General features: G+C 42.8%; 1 protein-coding gene across 9 annotated transcripts in view; it reads left to right on the plus strand.

The window, feature by feature from the left end:
- The window catches only part of LOC122452850 (transducin-like enhancer protein 1), a 91,404-nt gene extending 75,821 nt beyond the window's left edge, over positions 1-15,583 (plus strand). For all 9 annotated transcript variants that reach the window (XM_043486568.1, XM_043486569.1, XM_043486570.1 and 6 more), the window contains 6 exons: positions 6,378-6,627; positions 8,348-8,595; positions 12,006-12,153; positions 13,730-13,880; positions 14,770-14,846; positions 14,990-15,583. In XM_043486568.1, the coding sequence (XP_043342503.1) occupies positions 6,378-6,627; positions 8,348-8,595; positions 12,006-12,153; positions 13,730-13,880; positions 14,770-14,846; positions 14,990-15,097 (982 nt within the window). In that variant the 3' untranslated portion in view covers positions 15,098-15,583. The remainder of the gene's footprint in view (positions 1-6,377; positions 6,628-8,347; positions 8,596-12,005; positions 12,154-13,729; positions 13,881-14,769; positions 14,847-14,989) is intronic.
- Positions 15,584-26,192: the final 10,609 nt, after the last annotated feature.

The raw sequence follows: 26,192 nt of genomic DNA on the forward strand, positions 1-26,192 counted from the left end.
TAACATTATTCTCATCTGTCTTAGAATGAGCTAGATGCCACAGCCCTCAGTCCTCGGGGCTCCTTCATGAAGCGCATGGATGATGCCCACGGCCCCTCTTGAGGCGAGAGTGTCAAAAGTAGTGCTGACTTGGAAGCGGAGGTAGAGGTTAGAGCCCCGCTTCTGTGATTGGCTGACCCCTCCTAAGTATGAGCTGAGTTGGACCTGTTATGCATGCTGTCTTGTCCTACTGTCCCTCCTCTGTAGATAATACGGGATGGCGAGCTGCCTCCTGTGACATGGGAACCAAAGGTTGAATCTATGTTAGGCTTCCTACTTTCCTGCAAGTACTTTCCCACGTGACATCATTTCCCCCACACCTCATCAGTCACATTTACAGGGTATGTTTTGTCACAGCATGCTGTAAAAATAGGGAAACGCAACCCAGATGAGTTCTATATGGCCCCCACGTCTCACTAGTGACTAAACCGAAACTCTGGCCTGGGTCCTCTCACTTCCTGAGCTTCACTGTATGCTCTTCAGCACCCAGACTCTGGAACCAACTTGTCACATGTGACCCTCGGCAACTTCTGCTGCGGCTGATGTCTGCGGGGTCTCGTATCCACCGGGTTCTGCTGATGGGGTGGCCTGTGAATTTCACAGTTACTGTTCTCGTTGCCTCTTGTTCTGCTCTTCATCAGCTTTGTATCTCTGGGACTGCCTCTCCCCTTTGAGAAACCACCTCTTAGGCACATTTGGTATAAGTTCTTTGGGAAAGTTGGCTGGCAGAGCCCAAGTGGTTAGAGGACTCCCCACCTTTTTGTGGCTCACTTTCCTTACTGGAGCAGTCTTTCATGCCTCGATGCGTAAGTGATTAGGTAGCAGTTAATGAGTTGAGACATTCAGATTCTTCTGCTGAGCACCAGCTGTATGCTCACTGGTGCAGTCATCCCACCTGTCCCCAGAGGGCTCGGAAATGAGACAGATATCACTGTGGGCAGTTGTCCTCAGCGTGATACCGATTTATGTTGAATCAGGGCGCCAGGAAAGGACTCACGGCACCTGGGGAGTCGAGGCAAGCCGCGAGAGTGGGGAGGAGACGCGCACCGAAGGGGAGGCGGTGCTATTCTAGGCAGGAGGGAACAGTTTGTGCACAACGTGGAGATGTGACAGCCTGCGATATTTTAGGGGACTGGCCTGTTGTGCCACACGGCTGGGAATTTAGGCTACAAGATGGTCACGTGAACTGCGGCTCATAGGCACTCAATCGTGAAGACTTGGTGAGCCATAAAAAGTGAGTGATGGTTTTGATCTGATCAGATTTTTTTTTTTTTTTTTGATATCTGCTAACACAGCAAGAAATTCTCGCTCAGGAGGGCCAAGTCAATAGGCAGCAGAGTCTTGGCCACAGCCTTCATCGTGGGGTCCCTGGTTCTTCATTACTGTGTGCTGGATTCTGCCTACTTCCAGCGAACCCACAACTCTAGCACTGACCACAGAACACTGTGTGGTTTTATGAACAGGGGCCCGTCTGCTGGGGAAAGAACCTGCTTGCTGGAAAAGCAGTGCCGTTTCCCAGTTCGCAGCACCAGCAGGGACCCGGGGTGCCTCCACCTCTGCTGTGTGCCCCAGGAGTAAAGAGTCCCTGGTTCCAGAAGAGTTCAGTTTCACTCAGGTTTTAAATCTGTGATGTCCTTCCAAAAAAAAATAAATAAATAAACCTGTGATGTCCAGTGAGCTTTATTCTGTTCAGGTCTGCCACCAGATTTCAGAATCAGATCCTGATCTGCAAGTGCTTGATTCAGACAGCCGGGTCTGGGGACTCAGCTCTCTGAGGCTCTGGGGTGTGGGTAGGTGGCCCCTAACCAGGCCCCATCACCCAAGGCTCCTCCTTTCTACCCCGCAGTTGACCACAATGCTCTCTCCAGACATCCTCCACTCGTCTTTGCCTGTGCTGTCCCCCCACCTAGCCTTTTAGGATTTATGGGTATCCTGGTTTTCCTGGCCTCATGCTTTCCTGGCTCCCACCCCACGCCTTCCTCCCTTTCCGCATTCCTGGCTGTCACACTTGTCCTCTGGTCACGATAAGAGCCCTGGGTTCAGCATCGCCTCGCTTTTCTCTTTTTAAGTCACGGGCATTTAGTATCGATGCTGTCATTTCCCGAAGGGCCCTGCAGGTGTCAAGCACAGTGTTACGTGTTTTGCACTTTTGCAGCTGGTGGCCCTTTTTTTTCCTTGCTACCACCCCTGCGGCCCTTATGTTTCATTATTATTTCTATCTCGTCGATCAGGAAACAGATACATAATAGGCTGCAGGTAGTTAAACTTCTTAGGAAGACCATAGTCAGTGATTTTGAGGCTGTGAGCCAGGGCCCCTGAAGCTCACGCCCCTTTAAATCCAGGGTCTGGGCTCTCAGCCTGGCTGTGGACCCAGCTCACAGTGGTCAGGAGTCCTCCTCTTCCCTTCTTTTTTCTTTTTAAAGAGTTATTCGTTTGTCTTTGGCTGTGCTGGGTCTTCGCTGGTGTGTGTGGGCCTTCGTCAGTTGTGGCGAGCGGGGGCTGCTGTCTCGTCTCCGTGTCCAGACTTCTCATTGCGGCGGTTTCTCTTGTCGCTGAGCGCGGCCTCTGGGTGTTCATGCTCAGGTAGTTGGGGCCCACGGGCTTGGTTGTGCTGCGGCGTGAAGGCTCTTCCTGTGTCCGCTGCATCAGCAGATGGATTCTTTGCCCCTGAGCCACCAGGAAAGCCCCTCCCCTTTTTCTGGAATAAACGCATCCAACTTTGTTTATTTGTTTAATTTTATTTTAGTTTTAATTGGAGGATAATTACAATATTGTGTTGGTTTCTGCCATAGGTCCCCTCCCTTTTGAGTCTCCCTCCCATGAATACAAGCTTTAAAAATCGAAGCACATGTATAGGAAAGTACACAAATCATGTGTGTATAGCCCAGTGACTTTGCACAAAGAACGCCCGAGAAACCTTATCCATGCCTCTTCCAGTCCCAGGGGGAGCCACCACCCCAACTTCTAATAGCAGAGGTAAATCCTGCCTGTGTGTGAACTTCTATCAATGCAGTCATACCATATGCATTCTTTTGTGGCTGGTCTCTTTCTAAATTCAGGCATGAGAAATATTTATAAATGTACACTATCCATTTGTAAATACCCCCTCCTAGTTGATCTTACTTTTCCTAGTTTCTCAGTCAGTAAAGAGGCAAAGTTTCCTTCTGGTACCTCGTCAACATTGTTAGGATGTGCCATTGAAGCGGGCTTTCTCAAAGACCCTCCTGTTCTTCCTGGAGGTGAATAACAGATTCCAAGCTGTTTCATTTGCTTCCCTGGTTTTTCCTTTCCATCTTTCCCTCTGTGAGCCGCACCTGCCCTGTGCCTCGTTGGGGTTTGTTCATTTGATTAGGCTCTCCAGCACAGCGGGCAGCGCCAGCTTCCTCTGAGGCCCCCTGTGACTGATGTATTAACATCGTATGGGTTTCCCCTGGGATGGACAAATGTTCACAGCTTCTGGCAGCAGTTCGCTGCACTGTGAATCAATTTTAAAACTGCCTAAATATGATGATCACAGACCTCCTGTGTGGTTTAAAGAAGAGGACACCTGGGAGAGAGGTGGGTGTCTTCCAAAGACAAGCATACAGCTCTCCGTCTGTACTTCGTGCATCCGTTTTAATCTGGAACATTTAACTCTATAATAAGCACAGTTCCAGGGGAAGCAGATAAAATTTCTTCCCTAAAAATCCAGAAATTGCTAAAATGGCACCTGATAGAAACTGCCTACCTGGAAGTGCCCACCTTGATTTATGGCAAACAGAAAAGTTAACCCTCACATCTGCCGTAATTCTTTAGAAATTATGGATAGCTCGAAGAAGCAAGTTTTCTCCCCATGTTGACCACCGTTCATTTGTTATCCTCAGACCTAGATTGTGGTGCCTGGTATCTGGGTCACATAACTTGGAATGTGGATAGACTTCAACCCCAGTTCTTGTGGTCTTATCTTTAAGGGCAGTAACACAATGCTTTTTGATTCCAACTCCAAATACCCTGTAATAAATGGCATAGGTTCAATTAATTCTAATGTGCATGTATTGAAACATCATGTGGACTTGATAAGGACTAAGAACACCCAAGGATACTGTGGGCTAAAAAATAGAAGATTTAATAACAAAAAAGAAACAGACTAACTGATGTAGAGAACAAACCAGTGGTTATCAGTGGGGAGAGGAAAGTGGGGGAGGGACAAATGGGGTAGGGAATTAAGAGACACAAACTATTATGTGTAAAATAAGCTACGAGGATATATTGTACAACGCAGGGAATATAGCCAATATTTTACAATAACTATAAATGGAGTATAACCTTTATAAGTTGTGAATCAATATGTTATATGCCTGTAAATTACATAATGCTGTACATCAATTATACTTCAATTAAAAAATACAGATTTAGTGGTTTAGTGACGTAAGTGCCTTGATCTCTAATTGTTTTATTTGCATATTTATTTCCTATGACATTCTGCATGGTTCCCACCATGTGTATCCTGTCATTCAAATTAAGGGTAATGTTAAGGATTTGGGCCAAATAGCCATTTAATATTAGTTATTGGAACAGTTTGCCAGGAGATAACATATCTAAGATTCCTTTTGCCTTTTCATACTCTAAGATTCTTAGAGTCTAAGGAGTCAGATATTTTATTTTCAAGCTAAGAAGTTATGTGGGTTTTATGTGCAAGCAGGTAGAAACCTGATATCTTGTATCAGTTTTCAGTTTTGTGCATGCTTAGTTATTTTTCAAACTTTGAGTTAGCATTAAAATGAAAATTTAAGTTCTATATTTAATGCCTATGGTCTTTAGGATCTGTTAAGGGCCTTCAAGGTGCCAATGATAAGTTCCAGAAGGAGCCCAGACTTACCCTAGAGGGTTATGGGAAGGAGAAAACCCTACATACTTCATTTGTTGTTTATGCATGCAGACTTATAGAGGTTTAATGTTGCACTTCTAGCTTACCAAGTGATGCTTTGAATAAGAAGAAAGTGAAAGCAGTGGTCTTCAAAGTGCCTAGTTCAGATGTGGATGGGAAATATCACTCCTATTTCTTCCATCCCCTACAGGGTCTTTTCTTTGTAGAGATTTTATAGTATCTGTAATATATTAGTGCTTGGAGTTTAAGTAATTAGATTGTTAAAGAAAAAATATGCTTTAAGATTTGGGTTTGGAAACAAGTGTACACTGGGATTAGGTTTGTCTGTATTTAACAGGGGAGAAAATAATAGCCAAAATAACATAGCTTATTTCTCTCTCCCATAAAAGATACTGGCTGCCAGCCCAGGGCAGGTATCACAGCCCCAATAGTGTCTCCAGGGTTTGTGCATCCTATCATTTTGTTTTCTGCCCCTCAGCAATTGATTTCCATCTTCAAAGTCATGTTGTGACCCAAAAAGGGTACGGAAGCTCCAGTCATCATGCTCATAGTTCAGTTAGCAGAAAAGAGGGAAAGAAGAGAGAAGGCCCTTCTCTCTTTTTAAATTCTTTTTTTTTTTTAATTAATAAACTTATTTTTAGAGCAATTTTAGGCTAACAGCAAATTTGTACGGAAAGTACAGACGGTTTCCATATCCCCCAGATCCCCGTTCTGTCAGGTTATGACTGAGGGCTACCCAGCAGCTGCCGCCTGCGTCTCCTCAGACAGGACACGGGCACACCTGGCCAGAGCGACGCTGAGAGGGGTCGTCCTTTACTGGGGGCGTTGCTGCCGTTGATAGAACTGGGCTTTGTGGCCAGAGCAGACAGCGAGGTAGTTGAGGAGGAAACTCGAAGTCTTTGTCACAGAATCATGTAACTGAAGACATTCTCTTTTATTATTGTATGTCAATTACGCAGAAGAGAGTTTTAAGTCCAGACATGAAACTGGTACGTTTAGAAAGCTGTTTTTGTCTGTTGATTTTGAAATATACTATACCACGTGTAATTATTATGAGCTCGTAAGGGCTTCATCTTAAGCAGCAAAAATAATCATTTTACATTGTACTAAGAAATCATACAATTATACTAGGTACCTAGAAGGAGGAATTTTATGGTAATTTGAAAGTACATTTAGTGTTTTTTTGAAGGAATTTTTTTTATGAAATAAAGCAGCACAATTTAAAGATCTTTATAAAATTTTTAAATATTATTCAATTTTTTTTTATACCCTAGACTTTGGCTATTGTTTATTTCATTTGTTCCATCAATAAACACTTCAACTTCTATTGCTTTCAAAAGGAAAGCAGAGCAAGAATCTTTCTTTTGTCTTTCTCATAGAAGTATACTGTGGTAATGATTAATTGCTCTATGATAAATATTTTTTCTGTCTTCTCTCATGTTCTTCTCCCTAATCATCCCATCTCCAAAAGTGCATACTCCTTCCACGTTACCGCAGACGGTCAGATGCAGCCCGTCCCCTTCCCCCCAGATGCCCTCATCGGCCCCGGCATCCCCCGACACGCTCGCCAGATCAACACCCTGAGCCATGGGGAGGTGGTGTGTGCGGTGACCATCAGCAACCCCACGCGACACGTGTACACGGGCGGGAAGGGCTGCGTCAAGGTCTGGGACATCAGCCACCCCGGCAACAAGAGCCCCGTCTCTCAGCTCGACTGTCTGGTGAGTGAGAAGGAGCCGGTGCACGAGGGTAATTTCCCCCTGGAGACTCAATAAGGAAATCGCTGTCGGGGCCTGGGTTTTATTCCCATTATGAGGAAATGGAAGCCCATTCTGTTTCCTGTGTTAGCCATTTAGCTCTCCCCACCCTCTCCCCTCAGCGTGAAGGTTTCATTTGTTGCTATTTCAGTGGTTAAATCCCAGAGTTGATGGATTTCTCTTAAAAAAATATTTCAACGGTAGTTTACAGAAGCTGTTCTTGTTTGAATGTGTGTTCAGAAGGGGGTGTCCTGTTTAATGGATGGAGCGCAGCTAGGCCTGGACTCTGAGCCCTGTACTCCACTCCACTTTTAATTTCCCTGCAGCCTTTGGATAAATATTGAAGAGTAAACATTTGATAACGTGACATAGAACCATTCTGAACAGGGGCTGTGTTTTCAGGGAGATCTGGCTGAGTTTTATGACCTTAACTTCAGGAAAGAGTTAATAGATCACACTGCACGAAATCAGGGCCGCCTTCAGCAGAATGGGGGCGGTGGGGTGGGAGGGAGTGCTCCCTTCAAGCACCTATGCCTCCTCCCCATGCCCACTCCCACAGGGCGAGAATACCCTGTTGCAGTTTTAGGGATCATAGAACATGTTGGGACATGTCCTTTACACAGTACCCACGTACAGAACCCATTCACAGACCACGTACCATTGGCCTTGAGCAGACTATAGGCTGCCTTGTGGTCCTTGACCCACAGCCTGCCTGGCACACAGCAAGGGTTCTGGAGAGGGTGTTTCCAAGAAGAAGGCAGACTGTGGTTTTGAGATGAAAAGGCTCTTTGGGATAGTCCTTGATTTATTTTTTTAATCAAATAACTTAAACATATATCTATTAATGAAACTTAAACATGAGGAAACATACTTAAACACAGCTTAACATTCTATGGTCTTAGGAGAGTTTTGTAGCACTCATTTTTTTAGAATCACACTGGTTACAGTTTCTCCACTCTTTGAACAATAGGCCATGGTTAAAGCACAGTAAAGACTTTGGCTGTTCCCGCTGGGGATGTGGTTACTTCTTTGTTGGTGGTGGCGGGGGCGGGGGGATCATTATAGAATTCACCTTCCTTTCTAATGTGTTGGTTTTGATGGAGAGATGCCTTCTTTTGTTAATTTCTTTGGCCTCTGGATTGAAAGGCTTAAATATGACAGCAGCCAGGTTACAACTGGAGAAAGCAGCTGTGTTAAATTCCCAGACACGGATCCATCTGGCTAATGAAGACACGGTACAAGCCTTAGGCAGAGAGACTTAAGAGTAATGAAAACCAAAACCCAGGCAGCAAGTCTGCATTTTCCAAATAGTAAATAACAGGGTAATGAGGTCAAAGATTTCTAAACCAGCTTTGAAAAGTGGTTTTTTCCATGGAGAAGTACATGTACACCCGCCGTACATGTACTGATGGCCTCCGCTTTGGCTCTTCAGCAGAAAACTCAGCAGCAGTGGGAGTTACACGTAAGCCTTCACATGCACTGAGCGGTCCTGTGAGGTTGCTTTGTTTACCACTCCGAAGGAGCCAGTGGCCATCAGAACCGGATCTTTACTATAGAATGCTTGCTTTGCTAGTATCCGTGAAATACCACATTTTAAGTCAACAACCAAGATAGCCGTTAGAGAACACGGCATTGTTGCTGCTTGGTCATGCATTATAACAATTGAATTACGTTTATTTCACAGAACAGGGATAACTACATCCGTTCCTGCAAATTGCTCCCTGATGGCTGCACTCTCATAGTGGGAGGGGAAGCCAGTACCCTGTCCATCTGGGACCTGGCGGCTCCCACCCCGCGCATCAAGGCAGAGCTGACGTCCTCGGCCCCCGCCTGCTACGCCCTGGCCATCAGCCCCGACTCCAAGGTCTGCTTCTCCTGCTGCAGCGACGGCAACATCGCCGTGTGGGACCTGCACAACCAGACGCTGGTGAGGTGAGCGGGGGTGGTTTCCTAAGCTGGGATTCCTTGGGTCAGAAAGGCCCCCTCCTCCCATTTCTCCTGCTTCTCTGCCTGCCCCCAGGTTCTCAGCCCACAGAGGCCAGGCTTAGAACTGGGTGTCAGGACCGTGTCGCTGCCCTCAGGGGCTTACACTCTTGCTGCCATGCTTGGGTGTCACCCAGACTTTATATTTACCTCCCTGATGTTCCTATTCTTCATGCCAGATTTGTTTAAAAAACATCCCTGGCCTTTGCCAAGGGGCAGAATACCATGGATTAGATGGAGGTACAAAAGGTCCTCAACGCTAGATGTTTTTGGCTTTGCCTGGAACCTCATATGTGCAAACAGGAACCAACTGATACAGGATAACAGAAAATCAACAAAAGAACATTAGAAGAGATTCCATGAATTTAAGCCACAAAATGGTTTTAAAGTAGCAGTGTTTCTCAATAACTAAATAAGCCCTGTCCAGGGGTCATTTCCCCCAGGAACAAGCCTAGCTACTTGGAATCTGCCACCTTTGTGTCCCCTCCTTGGCTCTGGCCAGCTCCCTCCCTCTGGCCAAGTTGATGCTCATGTCAGGGATGTTAGAGAAAAGCCTTTTGAAAAGAAAGCACTGGACTTCCCTGGCGGTCCAGTGGTTAAGAATCTGACTGCCACTGCAGGGGACACGGGTTCGATCCCTGGTCTGGGAAGATCCCACATGCCACAGGGCAACTAGTAAGCCCATGCGCCCCAACTACTGAGCCTGTGTTCCGCAGCAAGAGGAGGCACCGCAGTGAGAAGCCCATGCACCACAGCTAGGGAGTAGCCCCCCACTCACCCCCAAAATAAATGAATGAATAAATAAAGGAAGCACTGATTAAACATCTAAGGCGGAATGGGCCTGTGTTTTGCCCTTTCTTGTCACAGTTCATCTTCACTTAGAAACACTGCGTGTGGTGCGTTTTTAGGCTCTTGGGTTACTTAGCAGAACTCCTTCCATGCTTCCAGGCCAAGGGCTGGAGGAAAGGAAGAGAGCATGGAACTCATTAGAGCAGCTCACTCTTCAGCCTTTTCTGTAGAAATCTACCAAGTCTTACCACACCAGGCTCTGTCCTTGCATGTGGGTGACAGTCTGCAGTTATTTTATTTTTTTTGGTCACTCTCTGGGCAGCTCAGAATGAGCAAAGTGAACAACTGGAGCCAGAGCCAACAGCCACTTCAAACTTCTAACCTCGTGATTGTTGGCTATTTTTTTCTTTGTTTTCTGCTTTTTTTTTTTTAAACTTAATAAATACACTTTCAAAATATTCATTTGAAGTGCTTTTCAAGTATTCCTCTCTTTAACCCCTGTCACTTGCACCCTACTTTATCCTGATGTTATCAGGGAGGAGCTGCAAAGGGGTTCGGGCACTCTGCCCTCTTGTGTGCTCTGAGCCCCCGCTCTGTGCCAGCCCCCGGGGAGTGAGCCCCTGTTGGATATGACGGGGTCGGGCCTCACACGTCTCTCCGTCTGGACTGGCCACACGCGGCTAGTGGCCACTCTGTGTGACAGGGCAGTGCAGAGTCTGTTGAATATCTGTGTATCTCTGTGACCCAGCACGTTCTGAACAGCCCTCAAAGCTGCTTTCTAGGAGGCTTAGTGCAGCGCTGATAGATGGATGGAGGGATGGAGAAATGAGCACCCACTACGTGTTTAGGTCCCCAGAGAAACAGTTGTTCTCAAGGAGTCCGGGTATTTCATGAGTTCCAGAGGTAAGAAGAATTCAGAGGCTGAAATGAAAAGGAGGTCCTTGGGTTTCACAAGTTTTTTGAAGATGGAAAAGCAGCACTTTGGAAAGGTGGGGTAGGACTGTTGTAGGCCTGGGGGACCAGCAGGGACACCTTGGACGCAGGCTGGGACTTTGAGGGACAGAGTTGGGGTGCATGGGGGAGAAGACCATGGTGGAAGTTCCGAGTAGTTTTCAGAAGAGAGACTTCTGAAGTAATGCTTTGTATCTTGTCTCAGAATTCAGGGCAGCAGTGGAGCTCACATCCTCTCCTCCATGCCCTTTACATTCCAAGCTCAGCTTTAAAGTTTGAAGCTCTGTGGGAATAATAAGGTAACAGGAAGGAGAGGCAGTGGAAACTGCTCTGAGTGTTGAGTTCCCAAGCAGTTCTCTCATGGAGTCTACCTGGTTTGCCATCCTGATCAAGCCTTGGAACGCCTCTCACCTATTCCAGTCACTCCCCTGCCTGCTCCCTCTTGGTCTGCAAAACCAGGCCCACGACCCCCCACACCATCAGCCCCGTGGTGGGTTACATCACCCTCCCTTGAGCAAGCCCCACCTGAGGCCTGGCAGAGCGTCTGTGCTCAGCAAACCCATGTTGGTTGGTCATTCTTGGTGGTGATTCATTGTGTTATTTATTTATTTTTTTAAGTATAGTTGATTTACAATGTTGTGCTAATTTCTGCTCTTCAGCAGAATGACTCAGTTAGATACATATATACATTCTTTTTTTATATTCTTTTCCATTGTGGTTTATCTCAGGAGATTGGATGAAGTTCCCCGTGCTGCAGAGTATGACCTTGTTGTTTATTCATTCTAAATGTAATAGTTTGTATCGACTAATCCCAAAGTCCCAGTCCATCCCTCTCCCTCCGCCCCATCCTTTCCTTGGCATACACAAGCGTGTTCTCTGGGTCTTTGGCGGTAGTTATTGACTGAGGCATGAGATTCCCCTTTAAGAGAACAAAGGCCTTGTGCTGGGATTCCAGGCAGGACCATGCCCAGGGGTCAGTCAGCAATCAGCTCTCTCTGCCCTGTGCGTCTGAGTCAGGAGGCTGGTATGCCCCTTTGTCTCTGGGAGTCCAGATTTCCTAACGCAGGGCTTTTTCTAATAGAGAACGCGAGGTTGAGTCAATACATGAGCTCATGCTTTGCTGGCACGAAGGCCATCTCTGTGTTACTCACTCATGGAAATGGATGTGCCCCCGGGCCCTGAGTCCATGATGTGGTGATACAGGCCCTTGCAGTAGAGGCGAGGCCTGCCTCTTTCTATAAGGAATACACTTGGGATTCTGTGTGTTTGTCTTTTTTTTTCCCCCTTCTTTTCACACTTAAACACTTTTTCAGACCTGGGAGGAATTTCACCTTCCAGACAGATTTGTAAGAATAGCTCTTGGAGTGTATTTAACTTCTCCTGTGTGGTGACCTAAAACAGCATTCCATTTCTTCAGCACTTGGATCACGAAAAAAGAAAAAGAGAATCTGCAGGTGCCGTTTCCTCTCCTCCTCAAGGGAAGAAGGTTGGTTTGATCTTGCACATCAGCAGACACCGAGGAGATGACACACGCCCGGCGAGTCCAAAACTAACAACACAACAGTGTTTACCTTGAGCTCTGGCAGGAAATCATTATTCAGTCTGGTTTGTTTTATCAGGCAATTCCAGGGCCACACGGACGGGGCCAGCTGTATTGACATTTCGAACGATGGCACCAAACTCTGGACGGGCGGCTTGGACAACACGGTCCGGTCCTGGGACCTGCGCGAGGGGCGGCAGCTGCAGCAGCACGACTTCACCTCCCAGGTGCGGCCCGGCCCTGCCCGCGACCCTCCGCGCTCCGTGTGTGGGGCCCCACCCCCGCCGCACCCCCAGGAGGGCAGAAGCCAGACAGGCAGACCAGCCCTTCATCTGAGATACACACGCACACACGTATACCCCCCAGATCACCCTGAAACACTCAGACTGGCTTTTAACATGCTGTAGCGTAAGACTTGTTAGTTGTTTTGTTCATCGGTGAATTCACTGCAGGAATTTGTGCCATGAAGAATGTACAGGGTCTGACGTGTTGTCTGTCCATCTTCTCACCCTTTGATGTAGGGGTGAGAGATGATTTGATTCTCATATAAATAGACCTTGAAAAATATGCAGGGATGTCACAAGGAGTAGAGAAAAATCACAACAGCTCTACAAGTTAATTCATTTCACTTTCATCAGGGAGCTTAAAAAATACAGGGGTACCTCAGTGGATGCCTGTTTTATTAGTCATCCCTTAGAAATTGGACTCATGACTGACTAGATTTATGGAGTTTTGAAATGATAGGAAAATGGCAACTTTGATTGTGCATTGTGGAGATTATTTAGATATCAAGTGTCTAACTCTAGGCCTATTTGGGGAAAGACAGTGCATGCCATGTTAAGTGTTTTCTGATGGTGGAATTGTTTTATTTTGTCATGACTTATTTACTTACTTTTTTTTTGGTAGTAAAAATAATTCAACTCAGAAAAATAGGACAGAAATGGAATGCAACTATACATTCAACTAAATTTCATGTCCCTGTCAAAATTTTGTTGAGTTCTTTATAGTCTTCCCTGTTCCCTTCCAGCCCTGTTTCCATTATGGTTAGGATTCTATTTTCGGTCTGCCTTTTTTTATAAAAAAACTTCTTATGAAAAATTTCAAATATATGTGAGAACAGAGAATATTCAAGCATATATGAGAGCACAGAGAATTATATGATAAGCTCCATATGCCCATCACCCAGCTTCAGTTCCTAACACAACCCTTCTCATGTGTCATCCCTGCCCCCAAACACTGGATTATGTTAAAGTAAATCCCAGACCTTGTATCACTTCATCCTTAAGTATTTCAGTTGGTATCTATAAAAGACAGGCTTTCAAGAATCCACTTGCAACACAGGAGACGTGGAGTTCGATCCCTGGGTCGTTAAGATCCCCTGGAGGAGGAAATGGCAACCCACTCCAGTATTCTTCCCTGAAAAATCCCGTGAATAGAGAAACCTGGAGGGCTATGGTCCATGGGGTCGCAAGAGTTGGTTATGACTTAGTGAGTAGACCACCACCACTAACTGTAAAAAGACAACCCTTTTAGACAACATGCATGAATACCTTTATTCGTTCCTGAGGATACATTTCTTGTTTGCATCACCCGTGGAACAAGTGTTGTTCTTCCTTCCCAAGTTGTTCCTTAAAGGTCTTTAACACTTGACTTATCTGGGTTGGGTTGCTTGTCCTGTAGGCTTTGCCACAGCCTGCGCCTTATTTATTACGTCCTCCTGTCCTTGCTAGTTTTCCCTCTGTTGTCTGTTCACTTCCCGGGTCTATGGGCAAAGTACTCAGTGACCCTCTCTGCTTCTTGTAGATATTCTCCCTTGGGTATTGCCCGACTGGGGAGTGGCTGGCCGTGGGCATGGAGAGCAGCAATGTGGAAGTCCTCCACGTGAACAAACCTGACAAGTACCAGCTGCATCTCCACGAGAGCTGTGTGCTGTCCCTAAAATTTGCTTATTGTGGTGAGTTCAGCTGAGAGGAAACCAGAGGACACCGGTGGCCGAAATGGAAAATACTTCTAAAAAAATACAGTGGAGATCATATCTGGAAAAAATGTTGTTCTCTGAGCAGCTGGATGCAATCATTCTATTGTCTTAAAATTGTCCCTCAGAGCATAGTGATGGCTGTTTCGGTCTGTTTCCCTAATTTGAGAAAAGTCAGCAGGCGATAAAATTGCCTAATACATGGTTTTGACGCATGTTTGTTTTTAGTGAAGAGAGTCAGAAGTGTGGGTGGAGGGCAGTTAGGTACCCCTCTGAGGGGGATGGGTGGGGATTTGTAGGAGAATGGGGCAGGAGCAGAGGAGGTCATTGTGGACTGACCAGGATGAGGAGCCCATGATCAGAGAAGGGATCATTTAGGGGCGCCCAGACCATTACACTCTGCAGTAAGGAAAATGAGGAGAGAGGTTCATGGGGAATCCAGTACTTATGCATGAGATAAGGGGTGGATTAGTAGCTTTCACATTACTGACCACATTCTATGTGCCATATATCCTGTCTGCCATTTAACTTAGATTCCTCATTCAATCCTTTCTAGTCCCATTTATCATAAGGAGACTAACAGAAAACAACTTCATTGATTGACAGAGGACCCACTGCGTGCTGGGTGTGAAGCTACCTGTCATGTATCCAGTGGCTAATGGGACTGACATGGTCCCTGCCACTGCTTTGATTAAATCCAAGGTCACAGATGGTTCACAGTGGAGCCCATGTTTAAAACCTGCCCTCTCTACTTCTGTCACACCCTTGGGCGTGATAGTTCATAATTAAACAATGCTCTGAGTTTGATTAAGTAGCTAGTATATACCAGGAATTTTGATCTTATTACCTGTTCTTTTGCTAATTCTAGGTAAATGGTTTGTGAGTACTGGAAAAGATAACCTCCTCAATGCTTGGAGGACCCCCTATGGAGCTAGTATATTCCAGGTAAGTCAGTGATCCTCACCTAGAATGGCAACAGTTGGACTACAGTATTCCTGATGATGCTGGAAGTGAAGGTGCCTTGGAGGGACAGGGCATGGAGCGTCTCTTTTCCACACCAAACACACGTCCATTGTTTTCTCTTCCAGTCCAAAGAGTCCTCATCTGTGCTCAGCTGTGACATCTCTGTGGATGACAAATACATTGTCACTGGCTCAGGGGACAAGAAGGCTACAGTCTATGAAGTCATCTACTGAAAACATTATGCGGTTTAATGTTTATAGTTGAATTGGGCCAAAATGTTTTGAATTTGTAGAAATAGAAAAGTCGTAACTTTAAAAACACGAAAACCTGTTTCCAAACCTTGACACGAAACTACTTTGCATCTACAAAGAGGAGGCAACGAGCGCATCGAGAGAAGGTCACTGGTCTACCTAGACCAAACGGAGCACCAAGGCAACGTGGACAGAGGGGTGAGGGTTTCGGGCTCCAGGAGCGGAGCCTGCCGGCCCAGGCAGAGTTCATCCTTTTCTTTCTGTGAGGTCTGCCGAGATTACCTTTCTGTTCCTTGTGGCTCCCCTCCTGTCTGTCCTTGATAGATCAGTGGTGTCTCCAATGAACTTGTTTCCTGGTTTTGCATCTTGTGAAATGTTTTTTTTTTTTGTATTTTTGTTGAAGGTTAAACATTTGTATAAATTGTAAATATATTTGGTTTATTACAGTAAAGGCTTTAGTACCAATAAGTGGTTTTCCTTCTTCTTCTTTATTGTTTTTAATCATCGGTGTGGGTTCTATAAGCAAAGTTCAGAAATTTGTAGAGGAAGTTTTAAAATGCACTTCTCATTTTATAAATATATTTGGTCACAGACTCCTGGTACTCTAGGACCTAATTACCTCTTCTGAGTTAATCAGGAAGTCAAGAGGAAGAATAATAAGTAACCAAAGGTTTATTAATGATGATTTTATTTGGGAAGCTAACATAACATGACTTAAACCAAGATTCATTCTTTTGTTTGGGTACTCTTGTGATTCGAGGTTGTAAGTTAAAGCTTTATTTTTTCTTGGTGATTCACTGGGAGACAGAATACTCTTTTTTTTCTAGGGAAGCCTGGCATTTTCAAATCTATAGTCTCCCTTTACAGGCTTTACATTTCAAGAAATGGAGGTGACTTGGGTTTAGTGCTAAGACTGGTGATATCCACAAAGCTGTGGAGTTCATTAACCTGTAGAAGAAAGGTGGGGTGCCTGCTGGTTTTATCTCATTAATACTTATTTGATCTATTATATTAATTGACTTAGGCCAACCACACCCAGCACTTTGCTCCATCTTTCTCATTAAGGCTTTCCCTACAGCTGCAGCCCTTGCTGCCTGTCATTAGTCTGGTCTTTATCTTTGTGGACAAGCTTCTACTAATTTGATTAGATGGAACCTGTAACCCTACGCTTTTAATAAGTTGCCATGCATGATTCCTCCTGAAAAGGCCGCATGGCTCATTCTTTATATACCTATTATTGACTGCTCTATTTTCAAAAATAATGGTTAATAACTTCAAGCCAGGTTTTGTGGCTGTTTAAAAATAGCACCTAAGGAATTTTATAATGTCCTTGTTTTCTCATGATCCAGCAAGTTGTTGGCAGTTTGTCTTAATATTTTTTATTTGTTATCCAGATCGTCTTGTTTTTATACACTTAACAACATTATTTTGTTTACTTTTTGCCAAAATAATGTTTATGTACAGTTTGTTAAATATTTCCTCTTCTCATTAAGTGGATGGCAAAGGCCTAATTACTGAAGCTGATTTCTCTCTCATCCCTTCCCTGCATAATGAAGTAGGTTTCTATACTTGAGACTCTGATGGGTTCGTAACATGCTGTTCACTTTTGCTGGTCTCTCTCCTTCCTGCCTCACCTTCCCTGTTTTCTGTAATAGTAAAGTAGAGGTTAAGTTGCTATAACAGCACATAACAATACAGTGGGCTCTGAGACCACAAAGGGTTTATGTCTTACCCACGTCTGACCCAGAGACCCAGGCCACTGGTGCAGCTCTGGGCATCCACAGTTACTCCTGTGGTCTCTAGTCCCAGCCTCCGGGGGGCTGGAGTCCTCCTTCCCAGAGGGAAAGAGTGGGAGTCCAGGGGAAGGGTGTGCTCCCAGGCAGGTGACTGGGAGTTTCTCTGCCATTTCCATCACCAGTCCATTGGTGGAGACCTAGACACAGGGGAGTCTGGGGGTTGTGGTCTCTTTCTGTGCAACGGGTACCCATGGAGAAGGGAGAGTATATTTGGAGGGATTCTGGGTTAAGGAAATAGTCCCATTTTCTGTTGGTGCATTTTCTCTCTTCATGCTTTATCGTTTCCCAAGCTCCCAGTATTCTTTCTCTCATGGGATTTTCTGAGGGTCTAGATCTTTTATCAGCTCATCAATTATCTTCAATCTGATGAAACCACTTCCATTTGCTGTTGGTTGAGACTCTAGTCTGGTCCCAGAAGAGGTGTTCTGTAGAGCTCATCCCTCTGCTTAAGGTTTGGAATCTTGGGCGACTGCCCTGTTGATTGTTTCTCCACTCACAAAATGGGAATGATAAAATAGTCATGCCTGCATCTCAGGGTCTTGAAGGTCAGAATCTGGTGTGTGAAGCATGACCGGAACACCATCTATGAGTGGGAGATTTCCTCCTCAACCGTAATGTTAGGAGGCCCCATCCCTTTCCCCCAGGAAACTGGAATCATGTGATTGTTGAAACCTGGGTAAGCCAAATGTTTATGTACCTCTTACTTTGAAAAATGGATTATAAATTAGGGTTCAACAGATTCACATCCACCTAGAGAGCCATGCAAGTCAGGTTTGCATATAAAAATATCAAGAGATGATTGTCATTATCCCTATAGAAGTAACCAAGGTTCAGGGAAGCTATGTCCTCCCGATCTTGTGGGAGATAGAACCAAATTCAGGCTTATTCTTTTTAGTTTCATACAGTGGCCTGTGATTTTTCACAGCTCTCCAAATTTCCTCTTCATTTCACTTGAAATATTTACAACTTGCACATTTCTCTGGTTGTATATAGGTGTATGAAAGTGAAAGTGTTAGTCGCTTAGTCATGTCTGACTGCTTGCAACCCCATGGACTGTAGCCCACCAGGCTGCTCTGTCCATGATATTCTCCAGGTGAGAATACTGGAGTGAGTAGCCATTTCCTTCTCCAGGGGATCTTCCCGACCGAGGGATCAAACCCAGGTCTCCCACATTGCAGGCAGATTCTTTACTGTCTGAGCCACCAGGATTTATGACTGAATTTAAGCAAATGATTGTTTTCCCTATTCTTTTTAATAGGTTTTATTTAATATTTATTTAATTTTTTTTTTTCTATCACTCAGTCTTTAACATTGAAGTAGGTTTCGGTCATGTTTTCTTCTATGGCACTCAAGTTTGCTGAATAATAATTGAAGGCCTAGTAAGATTGGTTTTGTAATACCTTTTTCATTACCAGATGTTTCTAGTACTACTTATTTCATATTAACAAAATATTTCATCAATATGATAATTAGCATTTTTAAAGTTTCTGTTATTTGACAGATGATAGGGAACTGTTTTATAAAAAAAATCCTTACAGTGGCCTGAGAGATGGGACTTTCTTTTTTTCTTGGCTGCATGGCATGTGGAACTTCCCTGGCCAGGGATCAGATGCATGACTCCTGCATTGGAAGCATGGAGTCTTAGCCACTGGATCGCCAGGGAAGTCCTGAGAGATTTTTCCATCTTTGAAGATTTCATGACTGGTAAGTAGCAGCTGGCTCCAAAGCATTCATGCAGAGATTTTAAAAATTGCACTTTTGCTAATGGCACAATGAGGTGGTGACGTTCCCAAAAGTTTTCCAGCAAATCAGACAGGATCAAATTCTTAATTTCAGCATGCTGTTTAATTCCATCAAGGGACTGTCGCCTGTGCCATCAGCTTGAGCATGAGGAAGGATATTTCATACTTTCCACTGCTAGATCATGGCTTGTTTGTTTCCCAAGAATGTCTTCTCTTTACTCTTCCTTTGGCAGTGAAATCATCAAATCACCACAGTTTCAGGCTTCCCTGAGCAAGATGAAGCTTGTGTGAGGTGCATTTTCTGACCCAGCAAACTTACTCTCCAGATAGCCAAGGCTTCTCTGGCTTGGCTTCTCTGGCCCCAGTCTCAGAGTTTTTGATTCACTAGGTCAGGGTGGGACCTGAGAATCTGCATTTCTGACAAGTTCTAGTTGTTCCTGAGGCTGCTGGTCTGGAGACCACACTTTGAACACAGCTAATCTCGAATAATAATCTTTACAATAGAGCTGTCAGTGTTTATCTAGAGAGCTATCAACTATTAGAGTATATGCATATTCTCTCATAATGCTGTATTTTTAGTTTTGGATTTAGCTAAAGGATTAAAAGCAAAATGGCAATAAAATGTAAGACGTACTGTGGTGAAGTTGCTATTTCATTAGTCTCTGTTCCCAAAACTAACTTTTGAAGTTGACTATTATAATAGGTCTAAACCAAAATTGAGTCCTTAAAGTTGTTTTTTTTTTTAAACTTATCCATTACTCATTGTGAATTGTGTGAGTCTTGTAAGGCTTAGAAAACCTACCATGATGATAGTGGAAGCCTTGAGAATGTACACAATGTTTGATGGAAGTGGAGATGCATAATTAAGAGTTAGAAATCATTCTTTGAAAACTGGAATACTTACTATATGTAGAACAATACGCTGCTGACTTTATCAAATGTCTTCATTCTTCAAATTATCATACTAGATTCAGTCAATCAGCCAGTATTTATTGAATAGGGGACCTCAGCATGTGGCAAGGTGGTCACTGGTCTGACTAAGGTGAAATTATTCCAGCAGGGGGCACTGGGGAAGAATCTACTGGTGGTAATGGACCAGGATGTGGGAGAGGCTCTGCCCTAAGGAGACCCACAGTAAGGGATGGGCAGGCAGCTTGCGGCGGTCTTGGATGTGAATTACTCATTTGACATTAGCTGGCGAGGGCAGCCAGTGGGTACCATTCCAGCAAGCATTTGGAAGAACGTCCATGTGCCAGGCACTGGGCCAAGGGCTTCCAGATGTTTTCTCAGAAAAAATTTTTTTATTCATGAGAGTATCCTACATCTCTGACTTGGAAAATAGGGCAAGGTACAAAGAAGAAAATAAAAACCTGTACCACCTAGAAATAATACATTATCGTTTTTATGCCAATTGTGTCAACTATAATATAGATGATTAATAATGGTGAGCATTTTGTTGAGTGTTTTCCATGTGCCAAGGACAGTTGAATATTTTGTCTTATCTCACTGAATTTTCACAAAAGCCCAATGAACTAGTTACTGGTTTCATACTCATTTAACCAGGAAGAAACTGAGATTCAATAACCAACTTGAGATCATACAGCTGATTGTTGGCAGAGTGAGATTTAACCCAGGCAGTCAGATTCCAAAGCCCATTGTCTTAATTCTATAGTTTAACCTCCTTGCCCAAGTGGTTTTGGAATCTGCTGCTCACTTTTTCTTCTTTGTTTTCAGCTCGAGGTATAATTGACAAGTAAAATAGTAGATATTTTGAAGTATCCAACATGATTTGATATATGTATACACTGTGAGAGGATTCTCCACATCCAGTTAATTAACCTAGGCTTCTCCCCACCACATACTTATCTTTTTTTTTTTTTTTTTAAGTGAGAACAGAAGTTCTATCTTCCTGGCAAATTTCAGTAATGTGATACATTATTATTATCCTCAATGTTGTTCATCATATAGCTGTAAATCTGTACCTTTTACCAACCTCTCCCTATTTCTCTCACCCCCTTCAGCCCCTGGCAACTATCCTTCAACTCTGAGTGACTTTTTTTCTTTTCAGATTTCACGTATAAATGATACCATGCAGTATTTGTCTTTCTCTGTCTGGCTTATTTCACTTCACTTAATGCCCTCTAAGTTATTCTATGTTATCACAAATGCCAAGGTTTCCTTTTTAAAGGCTGAATAATATTCCATTATATATATGTGTGTATATATACACACACACACACATATATGTATGTATGTATATATACCCATATACATACATATGTCACAGTTCCTTTATCCATCTGTTGATGAACACAAGGTATAATGTCTTTATTATACCTTCACTATTGTGGATGATGCTGCAGTGGGGGGTGCACATATTTCTTTATGATGATTTCATTTCCTTTGGATGTCTACAAAGAAGTGGGATTGCTAGATCACACCGTAGTTTTATTTTTAATATCTTGAGAAATCTCTATAGTATTTTCCGTAGTGGCTGAGCCAGTTTACGTTCCCACCAAGAGTTCTCTTTCTTCATGTTCTGGCCAGTGTTTGTCAGCTCTTGTCTTTTTGGTTATTCTAACAGATGTGAGGTGATACCTCCTTGTGGTTTTGATTTGCATTTTCTGATGATCAGTGATGTTGAAAACTTTTTCATGTATTTATTGGCCTTTTGTATGTCTTTTGGGAAAATGGCTATTCAGGTCTTTCGCTCATTTAAAAAAAAATAGGTTATTTGAAGATTTTTTGTATTCAGTTAACTTTATTATTAAAATTTATTCACAAACTTACAGTTTGAATTTACTATAACTTGCCCTATCATTTATTAGGCATATAGGCTATTCCAAACACTAAGATACAATTCTTATAAAGCAAATGTTTGTATATCATATTCTCACCTTATTTCTGTTCCTTTCCTTAAAATTAATCCCAACAAATGGAATTACTGCATCAAAAGATAGAATGATGTTTCAAATCTTTTGATATTATTCACTGCCAAATTGCCTTCCAGAAATATTACTATGCCCAGCAAACATGGCAGTGGTAACTTGTTTCATGGCAAATAGATGGGGAAAAATGGAAACAGTGATAGCCTTTATTTTCGTGGGCTCTAAAGCCACTGTGGACAGTGACTGCAGCCATCAAAAGATGCTTGCTCCTTGGAAGAAAAGCTATGGCAAACTTAGACAATATATTTAAAAGCAGAGACATCACTTTGACGACAAAGGTGCATCTAGTCAAAGCTATGGTTTCTCCAGTAGTCATGTATGGATGTGAGAGTTGGACTATAAAGTAAGCTGACCACCAAAGAATTGATGCTTTTGAACTGTGGTGTTGGAGAAGACTCTTGGGAGTGCTTTGGACTGCAAGAAGATCAAACTAGTCAATCCTAAAGGAAATCAACTCTGAATATTCATTGGAAGGAGTGATACTGAAGCTCCAATACTTTGGTCACCTGATGTGAAGAGCTGACTCATCTGAAAAGACCCTGATGCTGGGAAAGATTGAGGGCAGGAGGAGAAGGAGGCAACAGAGGATGAGATGGTTGGATGGCATCATCAACTCAATGGAAATGAGTTTGAGCAAACTTGGGGAGATGGTGAAGGACAGGGAAGCCTGGCATGCTGCAGTCCATGGGGTAGCAAAGAGTTGGACATGACTGAGTGACTGAACAACAACAATATTGTTCTTATTCTAAAAAATATTTGCTAATAATAGGCCATAAATGACATCTTGTTTTCCCATTTAGTTTTGTTCTAACTTAGATTCGTTCTTTGAAAGGATCCTGAAGAGCTTCAGTCAGTTCAGTTCAGTTCAGTTGCTCAGTTGTGTCTTTGATCATCCTATCCCCATACTTAAGGTGTCTGTTCTGTTAACAATTCCTAGAATACCTTTCATAGACTCTGGAGAGTTTCTTTTGGCCACTTAAAGTGGATGCCCAGCTTTTTCAAGGTAGCTTTTTCTTGTATAAACTTGTAGGTTTTAATTTTGATATTAATGGCCAATAGTTTTTAATAATTAACTGTGTTAATATTTTCCATCATTATTCTTTGCCGGCCTCAAGGAGTTCATTTAGAAACCACAATGATGGTAAACCTTAGTAGTGAATTAAAAGCACAGGACTAGGATGTACTTCTGTACTGTTTTTGTTGTTTAAAATAAGAGGTTTTTCTGTAGTTGCATGAGTAATATCCCACTTGTAATGAGGACATAAACCTGGCACTGTTACCAGAACACCGCATTTGGAATCAACTCCCGTCAGGTAAGGATCCCAGGGGTGATTCATAGTTATCATTTGTGTATGGCCTTGGGCAAGCTTCTCAGTCCCTCGGGGTCTTTCTTCAACTGTCAAATTGGAATAAAAATGCCTATCTCATAGGACCGTTGAAGAAATTAAATGAGTTGCCTTTTTTTTTTTTTTTTTTAAGAATTCAACATTTGAACAATTTTAAGAAATTTGAGATTTTTGAAACAAAGTTTAAGAATTTTTATCAATTTTTGAGACTTTATGTTGAGAATTTAATGTGATGCTGCTCACAGTTTCTTTGAGAAACTGCCATTTGAGTCTGAGTTGGGCTAACCACTGAACTCACCTGCTGGTAATTACTTGTGACTACCTTGGGCAATGAAGAGATGGTCTCAGAGTGAACTAAAGCTTATACATCAGTGACTGGCATGGTCAGCAACCCCAGTTTAGTCTGTTCAAGTGCATCTGTGAATCTTGTAAAGTCAGGTCTTTGCATCCAGGGTCCTCCGAACTGGCATCTTTCCATAGAAATAACCAGACTGAAGTGTCAACTTTTGAAAAGGCAATTTCTTTCTTTTTTTTTTTACTTAAAAAATTTTTTTTATTTATTTTAATTGGAGGCTAACTACTTTACAATATTGTAGTGGTTTTTGCCATACATTGACATGAATCAGCCATGGGTGTACATGTGTCCCCCATCCTGAACCCCCCTCCCACCTCCCTCCCCATCTCATCCCTCAGGGTTGTCCCAGTTCACCAGCTTTGAGTGCCCCATTTCATGCATCGAACTTGGACTGGTCATCTGTTTCACATATGGTAATGTACATGTTTCAGTGCTCTTCTCTCAAATCATCCCACCCTCGCCTTCCCCCACAGAGTCCAAAAGTCTGTTCTATACATCTGTGTCTCTTTTGTTGTCTCACATATATGGTCATTGTTACCATCTTTCTAAATTCCATATATATGTGTTAATATACTGTATTGGTGTTTTTCTTTCTGACTTACTTCACTCTGTATAATAGGCTCCAGTTTCATCTACCTCATTAGAACTGATTCAAATGCATTCTTTTTAATAGCTGAGTATTATTCCATTGTATATATGTACCACAGCTTTCTTCTCCATTCATCTGCCGATGGACATCTAGGTTGCTTCCATGTCTTGGCTATTGTAAACAGTGCTGTGGTGAACATTGGGGTACACATGTCTCTTTCAATTCTGGTTTCCTCTGTGTGTATGCCTAGCAATGCGATTGCTGGATCATATGGCAGTTCTGTTTCCAGTTTTTTAAGGAATCTCCACACTGTTCTCCACAGTGGCTGTACTAGTTTGCATCCCACCAACGATGTAAGAGGGTTCCCTTTTCTCTGCACCTTCTCCAGCATTTATTGTTTGTAGACTTTTTGATAGCAGCCATTCTGACCAGCATGAGATGGTACCTCATTGTGGTTTTGATTTGCACTTCTCTGATAATGAGTGATGTTGGGCGTCTTTTCATGTGTTTGTTAGCCATCTGTATGTTTTCTTTGGAGAATTGTTTGTTTAATTCTTAGGCCTATTTTTTGATTGGGTCATTAATTTTTCTGGTATTGAGCTGCATGAGCTGTTTGTATATTTTTGAGATTAATTTGTCAGTTGCTTCATTTGATATTATTTTCTCACATTCTGAAGGCTATCTTTTCACCTTGCTTATAGTTTCCTTCATTGTGCAAAAGCTTTTAAGTTTAATTAGGTCCCATTTGTTTATTTTTGCTTTTATTTCCATTACTCTGGGAGGTAGGTCATAGAGAATCCTGCTGTGATTTATGTCAGGTTTTTTGCCTATGTTTTCCTCTAGGATTTTTATAGTTTCTGGTCTTACATTTAGATCTTTAATCCATTTTGAGTTTATTTTTGTGTATAGTGTTAGAAAGTGTTCTGAAGTCAAGTGAAGTCACTCAGTCGTGTCCGACTCTTTGCGACTCCATGGACTTTAGCCTACCATGTTCCTCCATCCATGGGATTTTCCAGACAAGAGTACTGGAGTACATTGCAGGTGGTTGACCAGTTTTCCCAGCACCACTTGTTAAAGAGATTGTTTTTCTCCACTATATATTCTTGCCTCCTTTGTCAAAGATAAGGTGTTCATAGGTGCATGGATTTATCTCTGGGCTTTCTATTTTGTTCCATTGATCTATATTTCTGTCTTTTTGCCAGTACCAGACTGTCTTGATGACTGTGGCTTTGTAGTAGAGCCTGAAGTCAGGCAGGTCAATTCCTCCAGTTCCAGTCTTCTTTCTCAAGATTGCTTTGCCTATTGGAGGTTTTTTTAATTTCCATACAAATTTTGAAATTATTTGTTCTAGTTCTGTGAAAAATACCACTGGTAGCTTGATAGGGATTGCATTGAATCTATAGATTGCTTTGGATAGTATACTCATTTTCATATATTGATTCTTCCAATCCATGAAAATGGTATATTTATCCATCCATTTGTGCCATCTTTGATTTCTTTTATCAGTGTTTTATAGTTTTCTATGTATAGATCTTTTGTTTCTTTAGGTAGATTTATTCTCAGGTATTTTATTCTTTTCATCGCAGTGGTGAATGGAATTGTTTCTGTAATTTTTCTTTCTGTTTTCTCGTTGTTAGTGTATAGAAATGCAAGGGATTTCTGTGTATTAATTTTATATCCTGCAACTTTACTATATTCATTGATTAGCTCTAGTATTTTTCTGGTGGTGTCTTTAGGGTTTTCTATGTAGAGGATTAAGTCATCTGCAAACAGTGAAAGTTTCACTTCTTCTTTTCCAATCTGGATTCCTTTTATTTCTTTTTCTTCTCCGATTGCTGTGGCTAAAACTTCCAAAACCATGTTGAATAGTAGTGGTGAGAGTGGGCACCCTTGTCTTGTTCCTGACTTTAGGGGAAATGCTTTCAATTTCTCACCATTGAGGATAATGATTGCTGTGGGTTTATCATATATGGCTTTTATTATGTTGAGGTATGTTCCTTCTATGCCTGCTTTCTGGAGGGTTTTTATCATAAATGGATGTTGAATTTTGTCAAAGGCTTTCTCTGCATCTATTGAGATAATCATATGGTTTTTATCTTTCAATTTGTTAATGTGGTGTATCACATTGATTGAGTTGCAGATATTGAAGAATCCTTGCATCCCTGGGATAAAGCCCACTTGGTCATGATGTATGATCTTTTTAATGTTGTTGGATTCTGTTTGCTGGAATTTTGTTGAGGATTTTTGAAATGGTAATTTCTAAAGAGACTTGGAATTGCTTAGCAACTCTTGTAGGGGTGC

Source organism: Cervus canadensis, chromosome 14 (assembly GCF_019320065.1).
Source record: "Cervus canadensis isolate Bull #8, Minnesota chromosome 14, ASM1932006v1, whole genome shotgun sequence".
In the NCBI taxonomy this organism is placed as follows: domain Eukaryota; kingdom Metazoa; phylum Chordata; class Mammalia; order Artiodactyla; family Cervidae; genus Cervus; species Cervus canadensis.